Source organism: Mustela putorius, unplaced genomic scaffold, assembly GCF_011764305.1.
Source record: "Mustela putorius furo isolate JIRA1106 unplaced genomic scaffold, ASM1176430v1.1 tig00003845_pilon_pilon_pilon, whole genome shotgun sequence".
Classification (NCBI taxonomy): Eukaryota; Metazoa; Chordata; class Mammalia; order Carnivora; family Mustelidae; genus Mustela; species Mustela putorius.
Window position 1 is genome coordinate 50644212 of NW_025421998.1, and position 21463 is coordinate 50665674.

At 35.8% G+C, this 21463-nt stretch overlaps 1 protein-coding gene across 16 annotated transcripts in view; it reads left to right on the forward strand.

The window, feature by feature from the left end:
- Positions 1-21463, forward strand: part of HDAC9 (histone deacetylase 9) — a 924856-nt gene that overhangs the window by 462220 nt on the left and 441173 nt on the right. For 12 of the 16 annotated variants that reach the window (XM_045062751.1, XM_045062759.1, XM_045062750.1 and 9 more), the window contains 2 exons: positions 15381-15622; positions 20514-20664. In XM_045062751.1, the coding sequence (XP_044918686.1) occupies positions 15381-15622; positions 20514-20664 (393 nt within the window). The remainder of the gene's footprint in view (positions 1-15380; positions 15623-20513; positions 20665-21463) is intronic. The other 4 variants (XM_045062752.1, XM_045062760.1, XM_045062761.1 and 1 more) reach the window with 1 other exon arrangement.

A 21463-nucleotide genomic window follows, 5' to 3' on the forward strand; every position in this document is an offset into this window, starting at 1 on the left:
TATGTATTTTTAAGGAAGACCTATTCCTGTCTTTATTTTACAATTTGGTTTTATCTATTCCATTTGCATAATGAGGGGAAGTCATCATATACAAATTAAGCTAAGTGAAAAACAAGTGCTTACTTCTAATGTATAAAAACTGAATCTAAGATGCTAATTTTTAAAAAATAATTACTTTCATTCTAAATAACAATTACATGCACTACAATATTTATATTCCTTCCAGTCATTTGGACCTCATGCTTGTGGTGTTGGTTGGGTCTTTGTTCCTAATTCTATTGATTAAGGTACTACTTTTGTACTAGTATTTTGCTAATAGGATATTAAAATACAATTCAAAGTATTCCTCATTTCAATTTCATACCTTCTTTTCCTGTTACACATAGGAAATGCCATTCTCTCATTTTTAAGCCCACCTTTGGGTTCCACTTTTCCCCATGCTACCCCTTATTCTGAATTTTCAACGGTAGAATCTGTGACTATAAGAAGCATGTCTTAGTTTTCTTTGTGTCTCAAACGCTTAAGCTGACATTGGAAGAATGTATTTTCCAAAGTATCCCATGGTTTGTTTATCATATAATTTAAAATTGAGAATCTAAATATTTTTCAAAGGGAGGAGAATTTCTGAAAGTCATTTCTTTCTTAGCATCTTAACATCCAAACTCTGCTTGCTCACAAGATGACTTAATCAGCACCATATCAGAGACAGCTTGCTGTGTTTACCATTGTTAGTTGGGCCAGCATATGTCCAAAACAGTTGGAATGAGAAAAACAGCATTGACTTGGAGCCAAACTAGAGAGAGGTGGGAAAAAAGAGTTTTTAGCTATTAAACAGGACCAAATGCTTTGGACAGTATAGGGTACTTTGCTGGGGAGAGGGAGGGGTGGGATATTTTAGCTAAAAAAGAAAGGTTTGGTTCATCTCTGAGTGCCCTGAAATAATAAAAATAAACCGGTGATGAGGCTTTAATGTTACCTCTGTGAGACTTTGTAAGTAATGTTATCTTTTTATGTTAACCAAAAAAGGAGATTCTAAGATATTTAAAATATGGGTAATTTTTTTCAGTTTTATTTTTCAACTTTAGTTGTCTTTTTTTTTATTTTAATTCCTAATTACTGGCAATATTCTGTGACTTTATTAAGCAATGAGCGTGCCTTCCATATCTACCACATTTCGTAGAAATCAGAATAATATACCTGATTTTTCTCAAATTGGATATTGTCTTGCTCTGTAGTATCACTTGTGAGGAAAGTGTTTATTCCTATTTATAAGCAATGAATTACAAAATATAGGTATTTTTGTTCCTTACACCCCACTAAGAAACAACTCTTGTAGAAAAAGACATTTTCATTGAAACAGAAAATGGAAAGTTAATGTTTTGCTATTTACAATGGAGGGTTTGAGGCAAAGTTTCCAAATAGCATAATCAAGGAATAAAACAGTTTTGACCATAATTGGGTTTTGTATCTTAGGCAAAGCCTGCCGTAGGATAATTTTTAATTAGATAAATTTTTTCTAAAGAACTTTCTGTTTTACATTCTCTATCATTTTCTCCTGTTTGGTAGGAGTTCTCTTTTCTCCGAAGACCCCTTCTTTTCTCTGGTCAGTATCTGTTCTGCTGGTTATTGATTTACCCAAGGAGGTCAGTGAAGGCCAAGAGTAATTGCCTCCCTCATGAGGTAGACTTTCTGATAGAAACTACTTTATATTCTATATAATTTTGGGGTGGGGAGAGAATAGCCCTGGCCCTAGAAAGAGGCTTGAGAATCATCACTTCAGCCTCTTTGCTTTGTTTTCTACGAGAGGAACCAAAGTCTCACAGAAATAGGGTGAGCAAGATTAGAACTGCAAACTCAGTTCTCTTTCTGCCATATTCTGCTTCAATCCTTTGGCAAGATACTGGGCATGAGCCAGTGACGGAAAGAAGACTGATATATTAATTTATACATTTATTTGTTCTCTAAAACAATGGGGCCCCGTGACTGAGTCAGGTAAAACACAGACATGGTTTTGGTTTTTGTTTTTTTAAGATTTTATTTATTTATTTGACAGAGAGAGAGAGAGAGAGATCACAAGTAGGCAGAGAGGCAGGCAGAGAGAGAGAAAGAGGAAGAAGCAGGCTCTCTGTAGAGCAAAGAGCCTGATGTGGGGCTTGATCCCAGGACCCTGAGATCATGACCTGAGCCGAAGGCAGAGGCTTAACCCACTGAATCACCCAGGCACCCCCACAGACATGTTTTTAACAATATGATCTTAACAATGAGTTTGGGGAAAGCATTTACAAAACAACATAAAAGGTGGAAATGAGGTTTATACCCTGGGACGAGGAGGTGAGGGTGCACAGAGAAGGGAGGGAACTGTGTATGCACAGTCAGAATCCCCCAGACCCTGAGACTTGGTTATCAGGTCAAGTGTGTCAGTCCTGGCTTCCTCTTTTCTGAAGATGAGTTCTTCTTAGGAGGTGCCTGAGTCTTTTATGCAAATGGACATCTGCTGTGCCGGTCCCACCTGCTCTCCAGACATGCCCAGAAATTTCTGAACCTTGGCTTTGACTACATCTTGCCTCCTGCCAACTTTACCTTGAAATGAAGAAACCCAATTGAACAGCCTACATAAATCAAATAGACACGTGACTAGCGCAGCAGGTTGAACTCACTTCCTTACTGACCTCAGAAATCACACAGGGTTCTAGCTCCTTCCTTCTCCCTACACCCGGGCAGGGAAAGAAAACCCGAGTAGCCCCATACAAGTGCATTTCTTTTAGGTTAAATACAAATTGCATCTAGTTTTTGTTCTTTCTTTATCTTTGGTTTCAACCAAGGCAATATTTACTTTTTAGAATTTCTTTCAATGATTACAGATTCCAAACCATTGATTTAAAGCGTTTTTTTAAAAAAAACTAGGACTTAAATTTTTGTTTAACAAATGAGTTCTCAAGCTGCTGAGTCTCCTCTCCCAGTCTGATCTGCATTATGTTATGAATTCTGTGGAAAATAAAATTGAAACCATCAGATTCAGAATGGCTTTGCTAAGCTCTGTGATTAGCAATGTATTTCCTATGATCTTGGGTTACATTAATTTAAAATTATATTAATATCTGGAAGAACATTTGGGTAACTGTTTTTTTCCCTAAGTTCCCCCCGCCTTACAATGCTAACTAAAGGGCTATTTTGTTTGAGGCACCGAATTTCTTTAGTGGTTTGGCTACAGATCTATCACTAGGGCAAAATAGCCAACGTTGTAGTAGTATTATTGTAGCTTTGAGGTACATGTGATGTTTCTTTAAAACCTCAAGGTTTTTAAATATTCAGTATAAGCTAAATCAACCCACACATTATTAAGAAAAATTTTAAAGTCAAATAAGCACAATATCCTGTAATTTCTAAACATTCCTTTCCTGAACTCATTCAAATGTTGATTTCTATAAAATATCCTGGTCTTTTGAAAAAAAATATATATATATGAAATATAGTAATATAGTTATATAGCAACTGCTGTGCAGATGGGAGCAGTCTATGTTCTTTATCTTATTAAAAGAAATTTCAATTGAGCAAATACTTGTTCTAGATCTAGCTTCATGCAGAGCATGTTAACCCTGCTTCATGGAAAGGAGATAAATTAGAAGGAAAACCTACCTGAATTGTTTAGTATGGCATATGATAAAGTGGCTTTCCTTTAACATCATTCTAAATTAATACTTACCATGAATTTAAGTAAGCAAGATAAAGCAGCACCTTGAAAAAAAGATGTTGTCTACGTGACCTTACAAAAATTAACTTAAACCTGTCTGGTGTTCCTTATCATCACCTTCAAACTGGGGATAGTAAAAAAGCTGCTGTGTGACAGGAAAAGAATTCATGCAGAAATTGTAACTAGTGCTCAGTACCTAGTGCTCACTTAAAAATGCCATCATGCTTATTTATATTTTTGTTTTCCAGTTAACTGCTTAATGTGAAGAACAAGCAACAATGCCTAAAACTGATATATCAATCCAATGAAATATGTTGGAACTTCTTTTACATGGTGTTTTCCTTGTCAGCCTATTCTGCTTCCTATTTACGTAGGGTAGAGGATAGGGTAATGGCTTCGAAATTTGGTTATCACAGGGAAATATCACTGTGTGACAATAAAAAATTGGCTATAGATTCTCTGCAGTTGATGGGATTGTGTTTTTCTGTCAGGGGCAGGTAGTAAATATTTTAGGTTTTGCCGGCCATACTGCCTCTGTGGCACTCATCCCTGACTTTGTAGTGCAAAAGCAGCCATAGCCAGTGTGCAAATGAGTAAGAGTGCCTGTGTTCCAATAAAACTTTATTTATGAACACTGGAGTTTGAATTGCAAATGATCTTCACATGTCTTATCTTTCTTTCTTTCTTTCTTTCTAAACCATTCAAGAATGTGAAAGTCATACTTGGGTCATAGGTGGTTAAAAAAAAAAAAAAAAGGCAGAGGACTAGCTGGGTTTGGCCCATGAGCCATAGTTTGCTGACCCCTGCTCTGTGGAATCCTCTTTATTTTTAATACCTTAAATAGCTTATTTCTTATACTTTGTTTGTACAAAGTGTACCACTTCAAGTTGTAGACTGATCATCTCAAAGCTGTGCTTAAAATATTGAGAAGCGTTTTGTAATGCTGACAGTTCTCTGAATACAGGCCATTCCTATAAACACATACTATGATTTCTACCAGAAATAGAAATTTTAATGACATCTAATTAAATAGAAACCAACAGAGAAAAATTATTATACTTTCTTATGCCAGATTATGAGGGTTTTTAATTAATGCACAGAAACAGATATACTGATTTCTACTTATTTTTACATATATATATATATATATATATATACACATATATATATATGTTTTAATCAGATTTTTTGACGACTTCATGCCTTTCTTTGAAGTGGACTCTTCACTTATCTTCTAAGTTGTGCCTTAATGGCCACAGATCATCCCTCATAAGGCACAGGGAATCATATACCAAAAAAGCTCTGAAATCTGAAAAAAAACACCCCAGTCTATCCTGTCAAATCTTTTCTCACACTGTCAAAAAACAGCTGCCTCTTCCTTTTTGTTACTACGTACTTTCTTCAATTAAAAAAGTAATCTAAAAATTTATGGACACATTTAAATCTCATTAACACTATTTACTGTTAATTATGAGTCTGTATCTCCACCTCTGATACAATCCAGGGGGATTGAGTTAATCAAGTACTAAGGATAACTTCATTATTAGGCACTCTTTACCTGTGAAATTCAGGTGGATTTCAGATTGGAAAGTTAGATGGATTTAAAAAAAAATTGTCTAGACTCAACAGAAATTTCTATGGCTAAAAGAAAAGGATGAAATACCAAATTTGCACTTCCTAAATACAGAATTGTTTCTTAAAAAGGCATCGAAACACAGGTGTTAAGAAAGATGCTTTGAACTCACCTGAAAATACACAAATGTGTCAAAATACGCAGAAATGTGTTCTACTACAAATCTCTCTGTTGTATGTATTGGCAATTACAAGTAGACTGTTCTCTTTACCTCTAAAAATTTTAAAAAAATTGATATTGTTTTGACAAAAAACTTTTCAGACTCATTTATACCAAGGTATATGCCAACCAGATTTGCACAGAGATTAAATTGGATCCCTGTTTTGTAGAACTCCCTAGTGAGAGTGCAGTGGCTAAGATCGTGGACTCTGGCACGAATGGTGTCTGTTCCCATTCTTGTTGTACCACTTAGTAGCTATTTGACTCTGGCCAAGTACCTGTGTGGCCTCCATTTCCCTCATCTGTGAGTAAGGAGCATAATTGTGTCTATCCCGTATACCCGGAGAGTCCAAACTCCTATAGTGTTGTACAAAAGAATAAATGAATTAACATTTATTTTATAAAACATTCAGAACAGTGTTTGGCACATCATAAGCCCTGGTATTGGTGTTGGCTTCATAATTTAAATTAAAAGAAAGCAATTCTCCAGACTGACTAACATTATGGTATCTTTGTTCTTAACCAAGTTTAGAAAGCCAAATTTGGAATCCGGCATAGGGAAGTCACATTTTATTAGAATGCTCAAGCCCTGAAAACTTTGCATAATTCCAGGCTTGCATAATTATTTTAAAACTCACATATTCAAACTGCTTCCTGACAAAGGATAGTGGGTATTTCTACTTATGAGCAAAAGTGGTGTCACCATGTGGCAAAAACATAAACACAGGTGCCAATGCATTTGTCTGGCTAGATTTGAAATTATGCAATGTTAGATGAATTTTTTATTTTTTAACATTTACTTTTCCCCCCAAATTGTGTGTACAAAGTGAAACTTTATTATTTCCAATTCAAAAATTCCAAATTCCCATAATTCCATAAAACAGTAATGCATGTTCTTTGAAAGAGCAGTAATATAATTTGCCTCTGATTTGAATTCAGCAAATAAAGAACTAATGCCGTTAGAAGAGTGATTTTCAAACTGAATTCCTTGGAGCCTGGATTCCCAGGGGAAGCAGCCAGAGCGGAAGCTAGTGGGTGAGAGACGCTGGTTCCTCCTGAAGAGTTTTGCGTGTGCTGGTTTTATATGTTGGGGCTATTCATAAAATTTTATTTGAAGAAAGTGTCCAGCTGTTTAAAGAAATGTTTTTAAAAGCCAGTGCAATCCTATATTAGAAGGGTTTAGTGGGACTTTAAGAATTTTCGTTTTGTAATAAAGATTTCCTCAGAACTTAGCAAACAGCCCAGACCTAGAGAAGGAAAAAAAAAAAAAAAAGGAAAGAAAAGAGTAAATTGGTTGAAATCCTGTTCTCATTTTGCAGGATTGAAGATTAGAGGGTAGAAAGGTAAAGGTGGCTTGGAGCCAAGAGGAAAAGAAGGGAAGCACCATGCCTGGCATTTCTGCTCTTTTTCCCCTCCCGCTTTCCTGCACTTTTAATACACGTTGTTGTCTTGAATATATTAAGCATTGAAACTCTCAGAAAAGATTGAATTTTTCCCCCCACACTGTTTAAAGGTAATTTTCCTGGCAGGATACAAGAACCAATCAAAGTTCTTTTTCTCTATCATGAAAGAACACAGTTGCATACTTCCACAAACAAGGGTTCCTGATAGAAGGGTGGGGATATGTTCTCTGAAAAAATTGTATTTGCTGAATACACAAATGTAATTGGGACCTGAAGAGTGTCGTTAGAGAGGGGTATCTGCTGAGAGAGGTATTTAGACAATCGGTATTCATTAAACTGAAACTTAGGTGTTGAATTTATCTTACGTGTCAGATGACATGGAGTTAGAAGGAATCTGTTGCTTCAACTATTAGATTTTCATAATAAGAAGGAAGGACTGTTAGCCCTTTGCAAAGTAACAAGTGAATTATTATCTGTGACCTAGAAGAACATGTAAGTTGTAGGAAAAATCCATGGTGAAGGAAACAGTCTGTCCCCCCTTCATTGTAACTCTTGTTAAAGTCATTTTGCTCATCCCAGGGGATGAGTGTTCTATGTGGCTAAATAAATAACCTTCTGGATTAATATTTATATTTTCTATTTTAAAGCACTAAGATTTCCCACCTACTGAAGGGTTCATTTACAGGTACTGTTATGTCAGGTTAAATTTTTATCTCAAATTACAAAGTAATATGGATTAGGTGCTTAGCTCATATTACCTGGAAGTCACAGAAATGGGCTTGATCTTGTTTCCAAACTGCAAGAAGCTCAATGAAGCTTTTACTTGGTTCTCAAATAGTGAGGAGCTAGCAAACACTGCAATAGTTTAGAACTAAGTGGGTATTACAAATGAGTTGGCAGTTCATGTTTGTGTTATGGTTTGTTATGACTGCTTAATTCAAAAGCATATTTGCAGAGAGGGAATTTGAATTAAGTAAATCAAAATAGTAAGGCTTTGATTAAAAAGTTAGCTTTCTTTAACTTAAATGTTGATATTTCAAGGCCTACTGAAATTTTAGTCATTTGTGGTTATTTTTGTTTCCTGTTCAGACCCCTGGGAAATAAGAGAATAGTAAATCAAAGCCCAGATTGCTTCTTGCATTTATTTTCTTTTCATTTATGCCATGTATGCATGCACTTGAAGAAACTAAAGACATGTATAACTTGAACAGAATCATTTGGAGGGAGAATTATATTTCCGGACTAATCAGTTTAAATAATTCTTGTTATAAAAATTATTCTTTTCATGTTCGATAATTTTCTAGTTCTTTTTTTATTTCATGATGATGCTGTCATAAGTAGAGACAGTGGAAGCTAAGAATATTTGTATGACTAAAGGGACATTTGGGCAGCTTTGTCACCAGGCTGAGAATGTATTACTTGTTTTTTCCTTTCCCTGTTTGATGTTAGGCACACTCAAATTTACTAATTTACTTATTCAGAGAAAATGTGCTTTCCAAGACAGAAAGAACACGACACATTTCAATGAAAAGCCTTCAATAAATGGTGTCCTGTGTTTTTTTTTTTTTTTTTAATCAGTTATTGGTTGGGCGCCTGGGTGGCTCAGTGGGTTAAGCGTCTACTTTCTGTTCAGGTCATGATCCCAGAGTTCTGGGATCAAGTCCCACATTGGGAGCCTGCTTCTCCCTCTGCCTCTGCCTCCCTCTCTCTGTCTCTCAAAAATAAATAAATAAGATTTTTTTTTTAAATCTAAATCAATTATTGGCTATTTTAGATGAAATATTAAAGAATTTTGATTAAGTAACTTCAGGAGGATTTGTTCTTTTCTATTTACATTTAGTAATTTAATTCTTCATTTTTCAAATTTGAGATGAAAACTTTCTGAGCTTACAAAATGCTGGCTGAAATTTCTGATAATATAACACGGGGTGATCATTTATAAATTAAGCCTTATTGTTTCAATAATTCTGCGCTCTGGCTTGTTCTTGGTGATCCCTGCTAAGACAAACAGCATGGGTGGATTAATATAATTTTACTCGGGTTCCCACCCCATTTTGGTGGTTGTCACCTGTCAGTACTCTTGAGTTTTAAGGGAACATTGGGATCTGGGACATGTGAAAGGCACATTAAATAGAAAAATATTTGAAGTCATTTTTTTTCCAAATACTTAGTATTGTTGGAAACTCATTCAGTTATCAATAATTTAAACAGTCAAATAATATTTATCTGAAATTCAAGCAATGAATAAAGACCTAATAAGTAATTGCTTGAGGATTTTAATTGGGAGTGTGTATGTGTGCATATGTGCACAGGCATTTCTAATTTCATTCCCATATGATTCTTCTGACCATGGACAGTCCTGGTGGGAAAAGAGAAGAGGACCCAGGTGGGATTCTGGAATACAACATCATTGCCTTTCATGTGTCATGTTTTCTACATAAGTTTATGGGTTGACCTTCTGCAGCAAAATATGAGTTCTCCAAAGGCTTTCCTTACTTCTGTTGCTGACTAAAAAACTTTTTTTTTTTTGTTATTTCATAGAGCTTTACCAATACTTGCTGAATAAAGGGGTTAACTAAAAATGATGTCAACCTGATGATACATAAAAGCAATGATTACGATGTTGTTTTAAATACGTACAGCCCTAAGCAGTCTCTGATACTTTCGTAAGATAGTATAGTACTCCCTGATATGAGGAAGTGGTGATGCAACATGGGGGCTTAAGTGGGTAGGAGAAGAATCAATGAAACAAGATGGGATTGGGAGGGAGACAAACCATAAGTGACTCTTAATCTCACAAAACAAACTGAGGGTTGCTGGGGGGAGGGGGTTTGGGAGAAGGGGGTGGGATTATGGACATTGGGGAGGGTATGTGCTTTGGTGAGTGCTGTGAAGTATGTAAACCTGGTGATTCACAGACCTGTACCCTGGGGATAAAAATATATGTTTATAAAAAATAAAAAAATTAAAAAAAAAAGATAGTATAGTACTTAAGAATTTGTGCTGTAATATGTTATTAAGACAAAGTACTAGATAAACAAGATACAAACAAGCATCAGGTAGTTTTGTGCTCTGATATAACCAATAGGATATAAGGAACAAAAATGTAAATAAAATTATGAAGTTGTGTATGTGTAGTTTCAAAGCATTCTTAGAAGGGGGTGGAAGGTGCTAGCGGGATTTCAGAAAAAGGAATATTGAAGGGATTTGAATGGGGTTAAATCAAGTTTATGGAGTTGAGGAAAGAAAAAAGACTTGAGTTCTTCATTTATTTCCCAAAATCTGTGGATTCTACCTGAAAAAAAAAAACTCTTCAGTGATCAAAATAACCATGACAAGTGGCAGGGAAGCTATAATCTATCCCCCATTGCAGAGCCAACTCTTTAGGATTGCTCAGGATGGGATTGACAGCGCGATAGTTAGGACAAAGACTGTAATGTGCTACTTATGGATTGTCATCTACCCTTCCCCCAGATGTCATCTTCAGTTTTTGTTCAAGAAGGTTCGCAATGAGAACGGCTTATGATAGCTGATCAGATGATCAGAACATTTGTTTCTCCCCAATTCTAGTACTTGTAGATGATATGTCCACTTGCCAGTGGTTGTGGAGAACAATTTCCTTGGTGTAAAGAACTTAATTTCCATGTAAATTGGCTCTGGACAGCATTGGTGATGCTGTCGCTGTTGGTGATGCTGATTTGTAGCTGCTGTAGCTATGATATGAACTGAGATAAACATGGTGCTAGTTTTTATTGCATTTTTTCAAGTTACAACTTTTAGCTGAGTTGGTACCTACAAATGGTGGTGAGATTGTGCCTGTGCCAATGGTTTGTGAAAACCTGTAGTTTGCACGCTACTACTTTGAGATCTCATTTCAGTGGGGCAGGGTGAAGTCTTCAGCTATAGTTGTGATAGTTGTAAATGGTCAAAAATGTGCATTCTTTGAATTTTTCCATCCATCGGGTTTGCAAATTGTTCACCTAAAACAGTCTTAAAAATAATGGATTCTTGTTTGTAAGTTAGCTGACAAAGAGCAACCAAAGATTTCTGGTCTTGAACATATGAAAATTCTCCCTACTTACCTGTGCTATAAATAACAGTATCTAAAGTGAAAACTTAAATACTCTATGGTGGTTAGGTTATCCTTCAAACTCTGAATTAACACTTTTAAAAAATATTTTTAAAAATTTGTTGAAGAAATTAAGTTACAACTATAAAGTGGGTATTGTTTAAATAGATGTGATTATATGGTTTGAGATTTTTATTTTGATGTGGGAGATTTTTGTTTCCATGTTCATTAAAAACTATTTCTAAAACAAAATTGCATAACTTGATTAAGGCTAAACAGAAGAATAAATAACTATCAAAGAAACAATTAAGAAAGACACTGGAGGAAGAATGAACAAGGCTTCTGTAAAGTGATAATTAAGACTAGTTAATATATATTTTGAAATGTTGTAACTGGGCATTTGCTATTAGAATAATAATATAAATATAACATATATATGTGTTGGCATGTAGTTGAAATCTCAGACAATCATAGTGAGTCCAAATAAAGTTATGAGGTCTCAAGCTAAAGTAATTAAGATCTGTTAAGAAAACATGATTTGTTTTTAACTAGTGCTGCTAATATCTACAGTTTGTTGCACCAACTTCTTTCTAACTTATGTATCACTGGCACCTGTTCAAAGTAATTTATAAGAAATTTGGATGTTCCTAGACAAGGATGTTATGAATAGAGATGATTCCAGTTCCTCGCTGTTAAAATTGGTTGTTAGTTTTTTCTTTTAAGTTGATTATTTCTAATTATGATAATACAGCAGCTGTAGACAATGCCCTTTCTTTCACATTTCATGATATGAAAGTAACTGTAACTTCTTGAGACTCAGCCCTGGTCTTGTGTTACTATTATTAGTCCTGGGGAGGCTTATTAGCCTGTCACAGACGCTGTAAGAAAAATCCATCATTTCTTTTGGAATACGATGAGTCTTTGTCACCCACAATGCAATTAATGTTAAAAATAGAAAGAATGGTTATGATATGATTATGATTAGCCAGAGATGAGCTATTGTCCAAATAAAAGAACTAATCCAGCAGGCCAAAGATGACCTCTACGGTTTGCTGATTGCCATTTCTCTCTGCGTTTGATGAAATATTCATGCGTTTGCTCTCCTCTCTGCAAGCACTATTGATTTCTTGTATAAACGCTGCTATATTTAGTCTAGACAAATGGAATGTGGATTGCTGCTGAATAAATTGGATGAAAGACTGGGATCTTGCTTGCCGCTTTCTCTCAGTCTTGGGCAATTATTTATAATCAAGAGCAGTTTTTGTAAGTCGAGGGTGATTTTTCACAATTTAGTGATTAGTCTCTGAACAAAGGCAAGCAGTTAGACACAATCATTTCTGTTGGGATAGCAGGTTAAGAAGTCAAATTACCCTTTGAGGTTTACAATAGCTGTTTTGGAGAGTTCTGGGACTTTTCTTCCCCCTTATCTTGTTTTGTGGGAGAGGTTTCTTAGGGATTTATGTTCACAGTTTATGGATAAGAAGAATGACAACAAGAAAAGACCCCAAGGTCTCCTGAAATTCTACATTTTGTCTTTATAGGGTTACGTTCTGACCTTTGTTTATTGGGATTTCCATATGTAAACACTGGAGGCTGTAGTTTGGCCTTTATAATGCAAAAATGAAATATATCATTAACAGTCATTGCTTTTGGTTAGAATTAGACCAACTCTATAAATTAATGCTCAAAATCTCGTGTTACTCCACAGTCTTGATTGAAAGTTCTACAACAGACTCTGCTCCTACAAAATCATACAGGCCATCATCCTCATTTAATCCCAAACTTGTCACAATGACTATCTATCCTTTTCATAAATATCAGTGTTTTAGAAGACACTGTCCACCAAACTATGGTTTATTAATAAATTGTTTTACCATTTCTGTTAAAGTGACATGTGTAGTACCATCAATGCAAGCTTCTGATCAATACGTTGAAAAGTTGACCAGGGTTCACAACCCAAGATTGATACCAGCGTCCCCTCCCACCCCACCCACAGGTGCATACCACATGCCCTGTACACAGATGCAGTTCAAGTGATAAGTAAGGACATTAATGTTTCATTCAGTATTTGCAGCCTTAACTTCTACAGATAAGATTTCTGTTAGCCTTTCTCGACTCACTGAAAATAGCTCTTAAATCCACACAGAAAATTAACTTTGCAGTTCCCAACCTGGAATCTACAAATCTAAGTTACTTATAGTCGTTGTCAGAGCATTAAATGCAATTTGGAAAAATACAGAAAAGTAAGAAGGGGAAATTATTTCTACTTCCACTCCAAAATAACTATGTTCTGTTCTGTATGTCACCAGTCTTTGCTACAAGGATTCAGAGACTAATACAAAGAAAAACGCACTAGAAGATTTGCTCCAAGAGGGCTGGAAGTTTTGTCCTTTTTCTTTCCTACCAAATCTTACATCCCTTAGAATTTAAGGCTTTCCATAAATGTGAATGTGTATTGGCTTAAGTTGTATTTATTTAAAGAGTTATCAGAGGGTATATGTCACTTTTATTACTGTTTTTTCATTTAATGTTGTAATAGCATTCTTCATGTTCCCATAAACATTACTTCTAATGAGTATGTGTTTTTCCACCATATGGATGTGACATATTTTACTTAGATGCTTCCTTGTAGTTGGTGGATTTCAATTAAAATGATAATACTTCAGTGGACGGTATGACATTGAACTGTATTTTCCCGTAATTATTGTCTCCTTAAGATATATTCCTACAGTTCGCAAACCTGAATCAAATGGTAGAATATTTAATGATTCTTCCTGCATAACACCAAGTTGTTTTTCAGAAGCTTTAACCATTTGGTAATACCACTTGCGATATGTAATTATCTACTTGTTCAAATGCTTATGCCACACAATGGGGTATTATACACACATATGCATATACATGGATCGTACAGATGATACTTAATGTTTGGAAATGATGCCTTACTTTGACTTAGAATTTGCATTTCTTTACTAGTAAAGGTAGATCTTTAAAAATTGTTTATTTAGGGACACCTAGGTGGCTCAGTCATTAAGCGTCTGCCTTCAGCTGAGGTTATGGTCCCAGGGTCCTGGGATCAAATGCCGCATCAGGCTCCTTGCTCACTGGGGAGTCTGCTTCTCCTTTTGCCTGCTGCTCCCCCGCTTGTGCACTCTCTCTCTCTCTGTTTCTGACAAATAAATAAATAATAAAATCTTCTTAAAAAATAAAGATTATTTATATTCCTCTATATTCTTTTTCCACTTTTCTAGAAGTTTTAGTGTTTTTATTTTCTAGTATTAAATGAAAATCTCATGCAATATTATTTGCATACTTGCTCTTAATATTTTTGTTTTGTTAGCCATACTGTGTTGATATATTTTTATACACAGGAAAATTCCATTTTTATTAATTTAAAAAACCCAGAGCATTTATTGAGAAATGTTCTGTATGTTTTAAGTCCTTAGAGTGGATTATCCCAGTTAGTTCTTTTAACAACTCCATGTTGTTACTTCCTATCTGCCTTGTCTATGAATTTTTGTGCTTCTACTGTCCTACAAATGATCTGATAGAAGTAGTAAGAATTTTTTATATGTTATCGGTTTTTTTAAATTTAAATATCTTATAATTATTCTTGTCAAATTAATTAATCTCATTAGTCTTTGTTTCTCTGGTGGTTTGATTTGTTTTAAGCTTCCTCATCATTTTTATGCCTTACTCATTTTAGGAATAAGGTAACTGAAATATAGTTTATCATCATTGAAAGACTGAACACTTGTGGTTGATTAACTAATCCACTCACCATTTTCAACATCTTAGCATGCAGATTTGTACTTGTTCTTTGCCAGGTCCAACAGCCCCACAGATACATTGTTGAAAGCTTTATTCTTAAGGAATTCCTTAATTCTTGAGGAATATATCTTAGAATATATCTTCTGACTCTGATTACAAACTAACTTGCCTGCAAGTATGGAAATCGAGTTGTGATAGAAATTTCTCTCTTATAACTTGGCATTTCTTCTTCAGTAGAGTAGCATATTTTTGTCCCAAGTTTGCCTAACTTACTACTAAGTGGTCCAGTAGAGTAAGTTTTGTGAATGACTTTGATACCAGGAAATAACTGGATTCATCTCTTTGTGGTTCTTGGTTTTCGGGTTTTTTGTGGGGTGGGGTGGTGGTGGTGGGTGCAGGATTCATCTCTTTGAAAAAAGAAATTCAGAAGATTCGTGAAAGTGGCTTGCTGGGTGAAAGTTAGCGTATGGTCCATTTTACCAAAACTGATACACTAAAGACCTTTTATGATCGTTGTAAAAATGACTACACTTGTTGACACTGTTCGTATAGGGTATAGTGTTTTTTATTTTTTGTTTGTTTCCAAATCAACATACTCATTTCCTATCCTCTGTCATGCCCTCCCACCCTTTCTTCTTCCTCCTGCTTCTCTAGTGGATGTGAAATCAGAAGTTCCCGTGGGCCTGGAGCCCATCTCACCTTTAGACCTGAGGACCGACCTCAGGATGATGATGCCTGTGGTGGATCCTGTTGTCCGTGAGAAGCAACTGCAGCAAGAGTTACTCCTTATCCAGCAACAGCAGCAAATCCAGAAGCAGCTCCTGATCGCCGAGTTTCAGAAACAACATGAGAACTTGACACGGCAGCACCAGGCTCAGCTCCAGGAACACATCAAGGTAGCAGATGTTTCCTTGCCTCTGACCTTTTCACCCAGGAAGGCTGCAGCAGGACGTGGGCATAACAAGGAACATTGGGACGGGGTGGGGGTGAGTTTCACCATGATTAAGATGCGGGAGTATGGCCTGAAAGAAATTGTGATTTTACTGGTGAGCACCTTGGGTAAGTAGTAGGAATGCTGACTGAAAAAAAGCTTTGCTCTTGGTGGGGCGGGGGGGGGGGGGGGGGGCTCTCTCACTCTCATCCGTTAGTGTACAGCACCTTTAGTAGGGAAAAGCAACTTTCCAACCTCTGTTGAGTTTGTCTTCAATATGATTTTGTTCTTTGGCCCTGTCTGTTCTCCACCAAGAAGAACCATGAGCCTGGGAAGAACCATTTTATATTTTTACAGGGTCTGCATAAATTACTTATCAGAAATGATAAAAGGAGAGTCTTTTTTGTTTTGTTTTTGGTTTATATGTGGATTTCTTTTTTTTTTTTAAGATTTTATTTATTTATTTACAGACAAATCACAAGTAGGCAGAGAGGCAGGCAGAGAGAGAGGAGGGAAGCAGGCTCCCCACTGAGCAGAGAGCCTAATGCGGGGCTCGATCCCAGGACCCCGGGATCATGACCTGAGCCTAAGGCAGAGGCTTTAACCCACTGAGCCACCCAGGCACCCCTATATGTGGATTTCTTAAGCTTTAATTTTAACTTCCAGTTATTGAACAGTCAGGGTAATATGAGTTTCAGGTGTACAGTGTAGTGACCCAGCACTTCCTACATCCCACGGTACTCATCCTAAATCCCCATCACCTGTTTTACCCATTGCCCCAGCTGCCTCCCCAAAAGGGTATTCTGAATATATCCTAATTTTCCCCTTGAAGAAGACCTTATAATGTACACATTTAAAGTGATAACATAAAAGTTCAAGAGAATTACATATGAAGAAACTGATGCAAATGTTCTTAATACTTTTTATATAAGTTTAATAGACTGCAGATAAGAATTTTTTTGAAAGAATTTTGGGAGTAGTTGATAGTTTGAAATCCAAATTGTTTAAAATATTCTAGGAGAAATACATCCATGTCCCAGAATTTTTTATGATAGACTATTCTGTTGTCAAGTCATTTTAGATGTATCTGGATATCAATTTCTTCTTGTTTCTTTCAGATAAATATTGCTTTAGCTTTATTTGGGAAATGTCTATCAAGTTCTTGACAAAGACATTTAAAACATAAAGATATTTTGGTCTGATTAAGTAGATGTTTAGTTTGATTTATTATGACAGTAATAAAAGTCAGCAATACTTACATAAAATTCCCATTTTTAGGTCTATTTCCTTCAAAATGATGTAAATACATGTTAACTTAGTAATGCAATAAATTACACGTTCTAGATACTTGATCTATTACTCACTTGCGTGTTATATACAAACACATTTATGTCAGATTAATATAGATAACCAATCTATGTTAATATTATAAAAAATTACCACTTTAATATTCGTGTCTGAGAAGGTAAAAATACTATCCTCTTCCCTATATCCTTTTTAAGATACACTTTCTTAACCTGAAAGGCCTCTTTTATCTTTTTTTCCAAAAAAAACTTTGACATCTGATAAAAAAACCAGTTTTCTTCTTTAGTAAAGTTTACTAAAAGAACCCTTGCAATTTATTATTCTGTAAGATACCTTAAAACTAAGAGTAGGGATTTTGTTTTGGGTCTCATATGGAACCAGTAGCTCATGGCTGTATTTTGTAGAATAGGAAAACTTCATTTAGTTTATAGACATATTTTTTTATTATGTTATATTAGTCACCATATGGTACATCATTAGTTTTTGATATAGTGTTCCTTGACTTATTTTTAAAACATTATTATTTGACCCTTGAAAAAATATCAGGAGCACTGATGTTTAGATTTCCTTCTCCATTCATTCTTGGCATGTTAAGATGACAATGATGAATGAATAAAATTTATATTCTTCGCCATACTTTTAAAAGTACCTATATAGTTCATTTTGCTGTGGTACTGATTCATGTTACACTGAATACAGGACAATAGTAATGCTTCTTTTCATTTATATTTGGTATCTTTTGTAGTTGTAAAGATTAACATGAAAATTTTTGAGGTAACGTATTGTTCTATTTTACTCACAGGTTAATAGTAACAAGTAGGTAATTAAGTATTACTTTAGCTCAAACAAAGTAATACAGTAGGTCTGCTGACATCTGGAAAATAGCAGAAAAGAGGAGGCTCTTGAACAGAAAAAGGATTCTGAGATAGCTAAAAGGAAAATTTAGTTTTTGAAAGGATTTTCCAAAGGCATAGGCTGTTTTCTCGGAAACTAAAGATCTATTTTAAATTTCCTTCTAAGTTTAGGAAGCTTTTTACTTTTTAAAATTTTTTGTTTTATTTTACTTTATGTTTTTTATGGGAAGGGCTGAGTTTATTTTTTTTTAACATTCACTTGGATTTTATGTTTATGAGGAACACAGTACATGAAGCTTTACTTATATTGGCATTTTGAATCTTTGGTTTCTGTAATCAATATCTGTTGAGTTAGATGTTGTTATCCCATTCTTCCACTTAGTAAGCTGAGGCAGAGAGAAATACTGAAACTTACCCAAGACCACACAGCCAGTAAATGGTTGTTCCAAGATTTGTAGTCTTGCCTTGTCTGCCATCAGAACTACCACATCTTCCTCCCTGTGTCGTGTATCAGAACATCTGAAAATGAGCAGTTGATGTTTTGTTCTTTCTTTTTTTTTTCCAGTGTCAGTCCTGCAGTCTTCAATAATGAATAGTAGCTATGGAAATTAAATTGTGTGCTTTTCTAGATTCCTAAGATAGATTAAATTTCAATTTGATTGGGGCTTTTGTTGAAATTAGTTTCACCAATCTCAGTAGCTGTATAAAATTAATATTTAAGGCAGAGTTTAAGTGAAGTTATAAAGTTTTCTTTTACAGTGCAGTATCTAAAGTCATCCAATAAGGGACTGATATATCAGAGCCAAAATGCCAAAGATTTTAATATAAAGAGTAACCAGAAATGCTTCTAACCATATCCTTCAGGGAGAGGTGAGGCTATCATGGTTGCCATGCCAAGTTGGCTTCCTTTCATTCCAGAGTAACTGATGCCATTCCAAAAGATTTTTGGTTTTGTTCTCTTACTTATCAGCATAAATTTCAGATTTTTAGGTATCTAATATAAACAACAAATTACACCAACTTCATTATGACTGAGATCTAAAAACAGTAATAATAATTAAAATTAGAATGGTTCAAACTTACAAACTAAATCTCATGTGCATTCTGAACATGTTGTGTGATGGAGATAACGTCTCTTATGTACAAGGAACCAGGGCTTTGAGTAGTTTAGTAAGGTGCCTGGATTTCATATCTAGTAATATCAGAACTTAAGTAGAGCTCAAAATCTTTAGTTACTCCACAGTGAGCACATTTATTATTATTCACAGATACCTCTTTCTTCATCTGAGAGAAAACGGACATGTCAAGACAGTTACTAAGAATCCATCGTTATGGGGACCTGGGTCCCTCAGTCATTAAGCATCTGCCTTTGGATTGGGTCATGATCCCGGGGTCCTGGGATCGAGCCCCTCATCAAGCCCCTCATCAAGCCCTGCATCGGACTCCCTGCCCGGTGGGAAGCCTGCTTCTCCCTCTCCCACTCCCCCTGCGTGTGTTCCCTCTCTTGCTGTGTCTCTATCAAATAAATTAAAAAAAAAAAAACAACTTAAAAAATAATTTAAAAATCCTTCATGTTCACGTTACCTATTGTTTGGAACTAAAGTCAAGGCGTTCAGATGACCTGACAGTACTTTAATGGAAATGATTTTGTTTTGACCCATCTCTAATCGGAAGGTTTTTGCCTGCTGGATGAATGAACTAGGCTTCTGCTGTTTTGAGAGACATGCCTACCATGAATGTATAAATACATTAATCCGAGAACATTCTCTATAAGGTTTTGAAGGTTTTTTAAAAAAAATTTTTTTAAGATTTTTTTATTTATTTTACAGAAAGAGAGATCACAAGTAGGCAGAGAGGCTGACAGAGAGAGAGAGGGGAAGCAGGCTCCCTGCTGAGCACAGAGCCCAATGCAGGGCTCGATCCCAGGACCCTGAGATCATGACCTGAGCCGAAGGCAGAGGCTTAACCCACTGAGCCACCCAGGCGCCCTGAAGTTTTTGTTTGTTTGTTTGTTTGTTTGTTTGTTCTTGGAAGATTTTACTTATTTATTCGAGAGAGAGAAATGATCAGGGAGAGAGCAGAGGGAGAAGCAGACTCCCCACTGAGCAGGGAGCCTGATTAGGGACTTGATTGATCCCAGGACCCGGGGATCATGACCTGGGCCGAAGGCAGACACTTAACAGCTGAGCTACCCAGATGCCCCAGGTTTTGATTTTTAACATTTATTCTGTTTCAGGTAGACTTCCCTTAAATTAACTCATTTCTCACCATTCCTTTGGTTTGATATTTTCATACCATTTCTCAGGATAAGAAATAAAGATTTCAGTTGTTTATTTATAATGGGAGGGACTTGATAGAACAGACCTCTGGGCCATTCTTGCCTTTGCCTGTTTCTTATATTTCAGAATTACAAAGAGAAGCTACTCAGGGAAATAAAGATTAGAGCAAGTTTGGGAGTGGCTTTTGGTGGGGCGGCACAGCTAATGAAGCTACCTAAAAACTTGCTGATTGATGACATGAAGACCGTCTGTGGAATTAGTTGTTTGTCTTTAGATTTCAATAATTTACCAAAAAGTGAGTAAAAATGTAAATTAAACAGAAACAAGTTCCAGAAGCTCCTAACAGTTTGATTTGGGTCAGTGATGACAATGAAGCCTAAAGAAATTGCACACTCTCATGTCTTTCTCTTCTCGCAAGTTGCAACAGGAACTTCTAGCCATAAAACAGCAACAAGAACTCCTAGAAAAGGAGCAGAAACTGGAGCAGCAGAGGCAAGAACAGGAAGTAGAGAGGCACCGCAGAGAACAGCAGCTTCCTCCTCTCAGAGGCAAAGATAGAGGACGAGAAAGTAAGAGGCACCAGGGGTAAAAGATGCATCTCTCCCCTCCTGTTTAGCTTGTCGTCATTCAGAGTGAAGCCTGATAAGGAGTGGAATTAAACTTGTCAAAAGTAAAATAAAATAAACTTGTCAAAACTGTCTGCATTTAGTTAAAGAATAAATTGTGGACCCCCGTCTAAAACTTTTTTGACATTCACATCCCATCTCTCTGCGTTCGGTCAGCAGTGTCTCGGGGAAGTCCTCCGAGCATTGTTTGGCAGAGATACTGATTTCTGTTGTTTTGAACCTTAAAAATGAGTTTCTACTAAAGCAATCTAGCCATGCCATATTGTTTTATTAATAAACTTACTTCCACCTTTCCTCACTGTACCTTCCTTCTGCTCAAGTAATAATTGCTCTGTAAGTCAAGCCTTTGCCTCCATCTAGTTTTTGAGTCCCCGGACTTAGGGAAGATTTAAGGCAGAACATTTGTTTAAAAAAACTATCCACAAGAGGGAGACAGATCCAAATAATTCCCTTTGTCTGAGGTCAGTTCAGTATCAGGATGTAGCACTAAAGATCAGATGACTAGAACTGAAACTGTCAGTGATATCTATTTGTTTAATGCTCAAAAGAGTTTTTTAAAATGTGAGTTTTTCAAACTAGCAATTCAGGAAGATCATTGTATTGTGTTCAATCATTTATGTGGTCCCCTAAGACTCTTAATTTTAAAATGCAGTGTTTTATTCCTCATTTTTTTTTTTTTACCTCGGGAAAAAATTATTCTTAATTTTGGGACTCCCCCTTCTGCAGAAGCAATTAAAGAAAT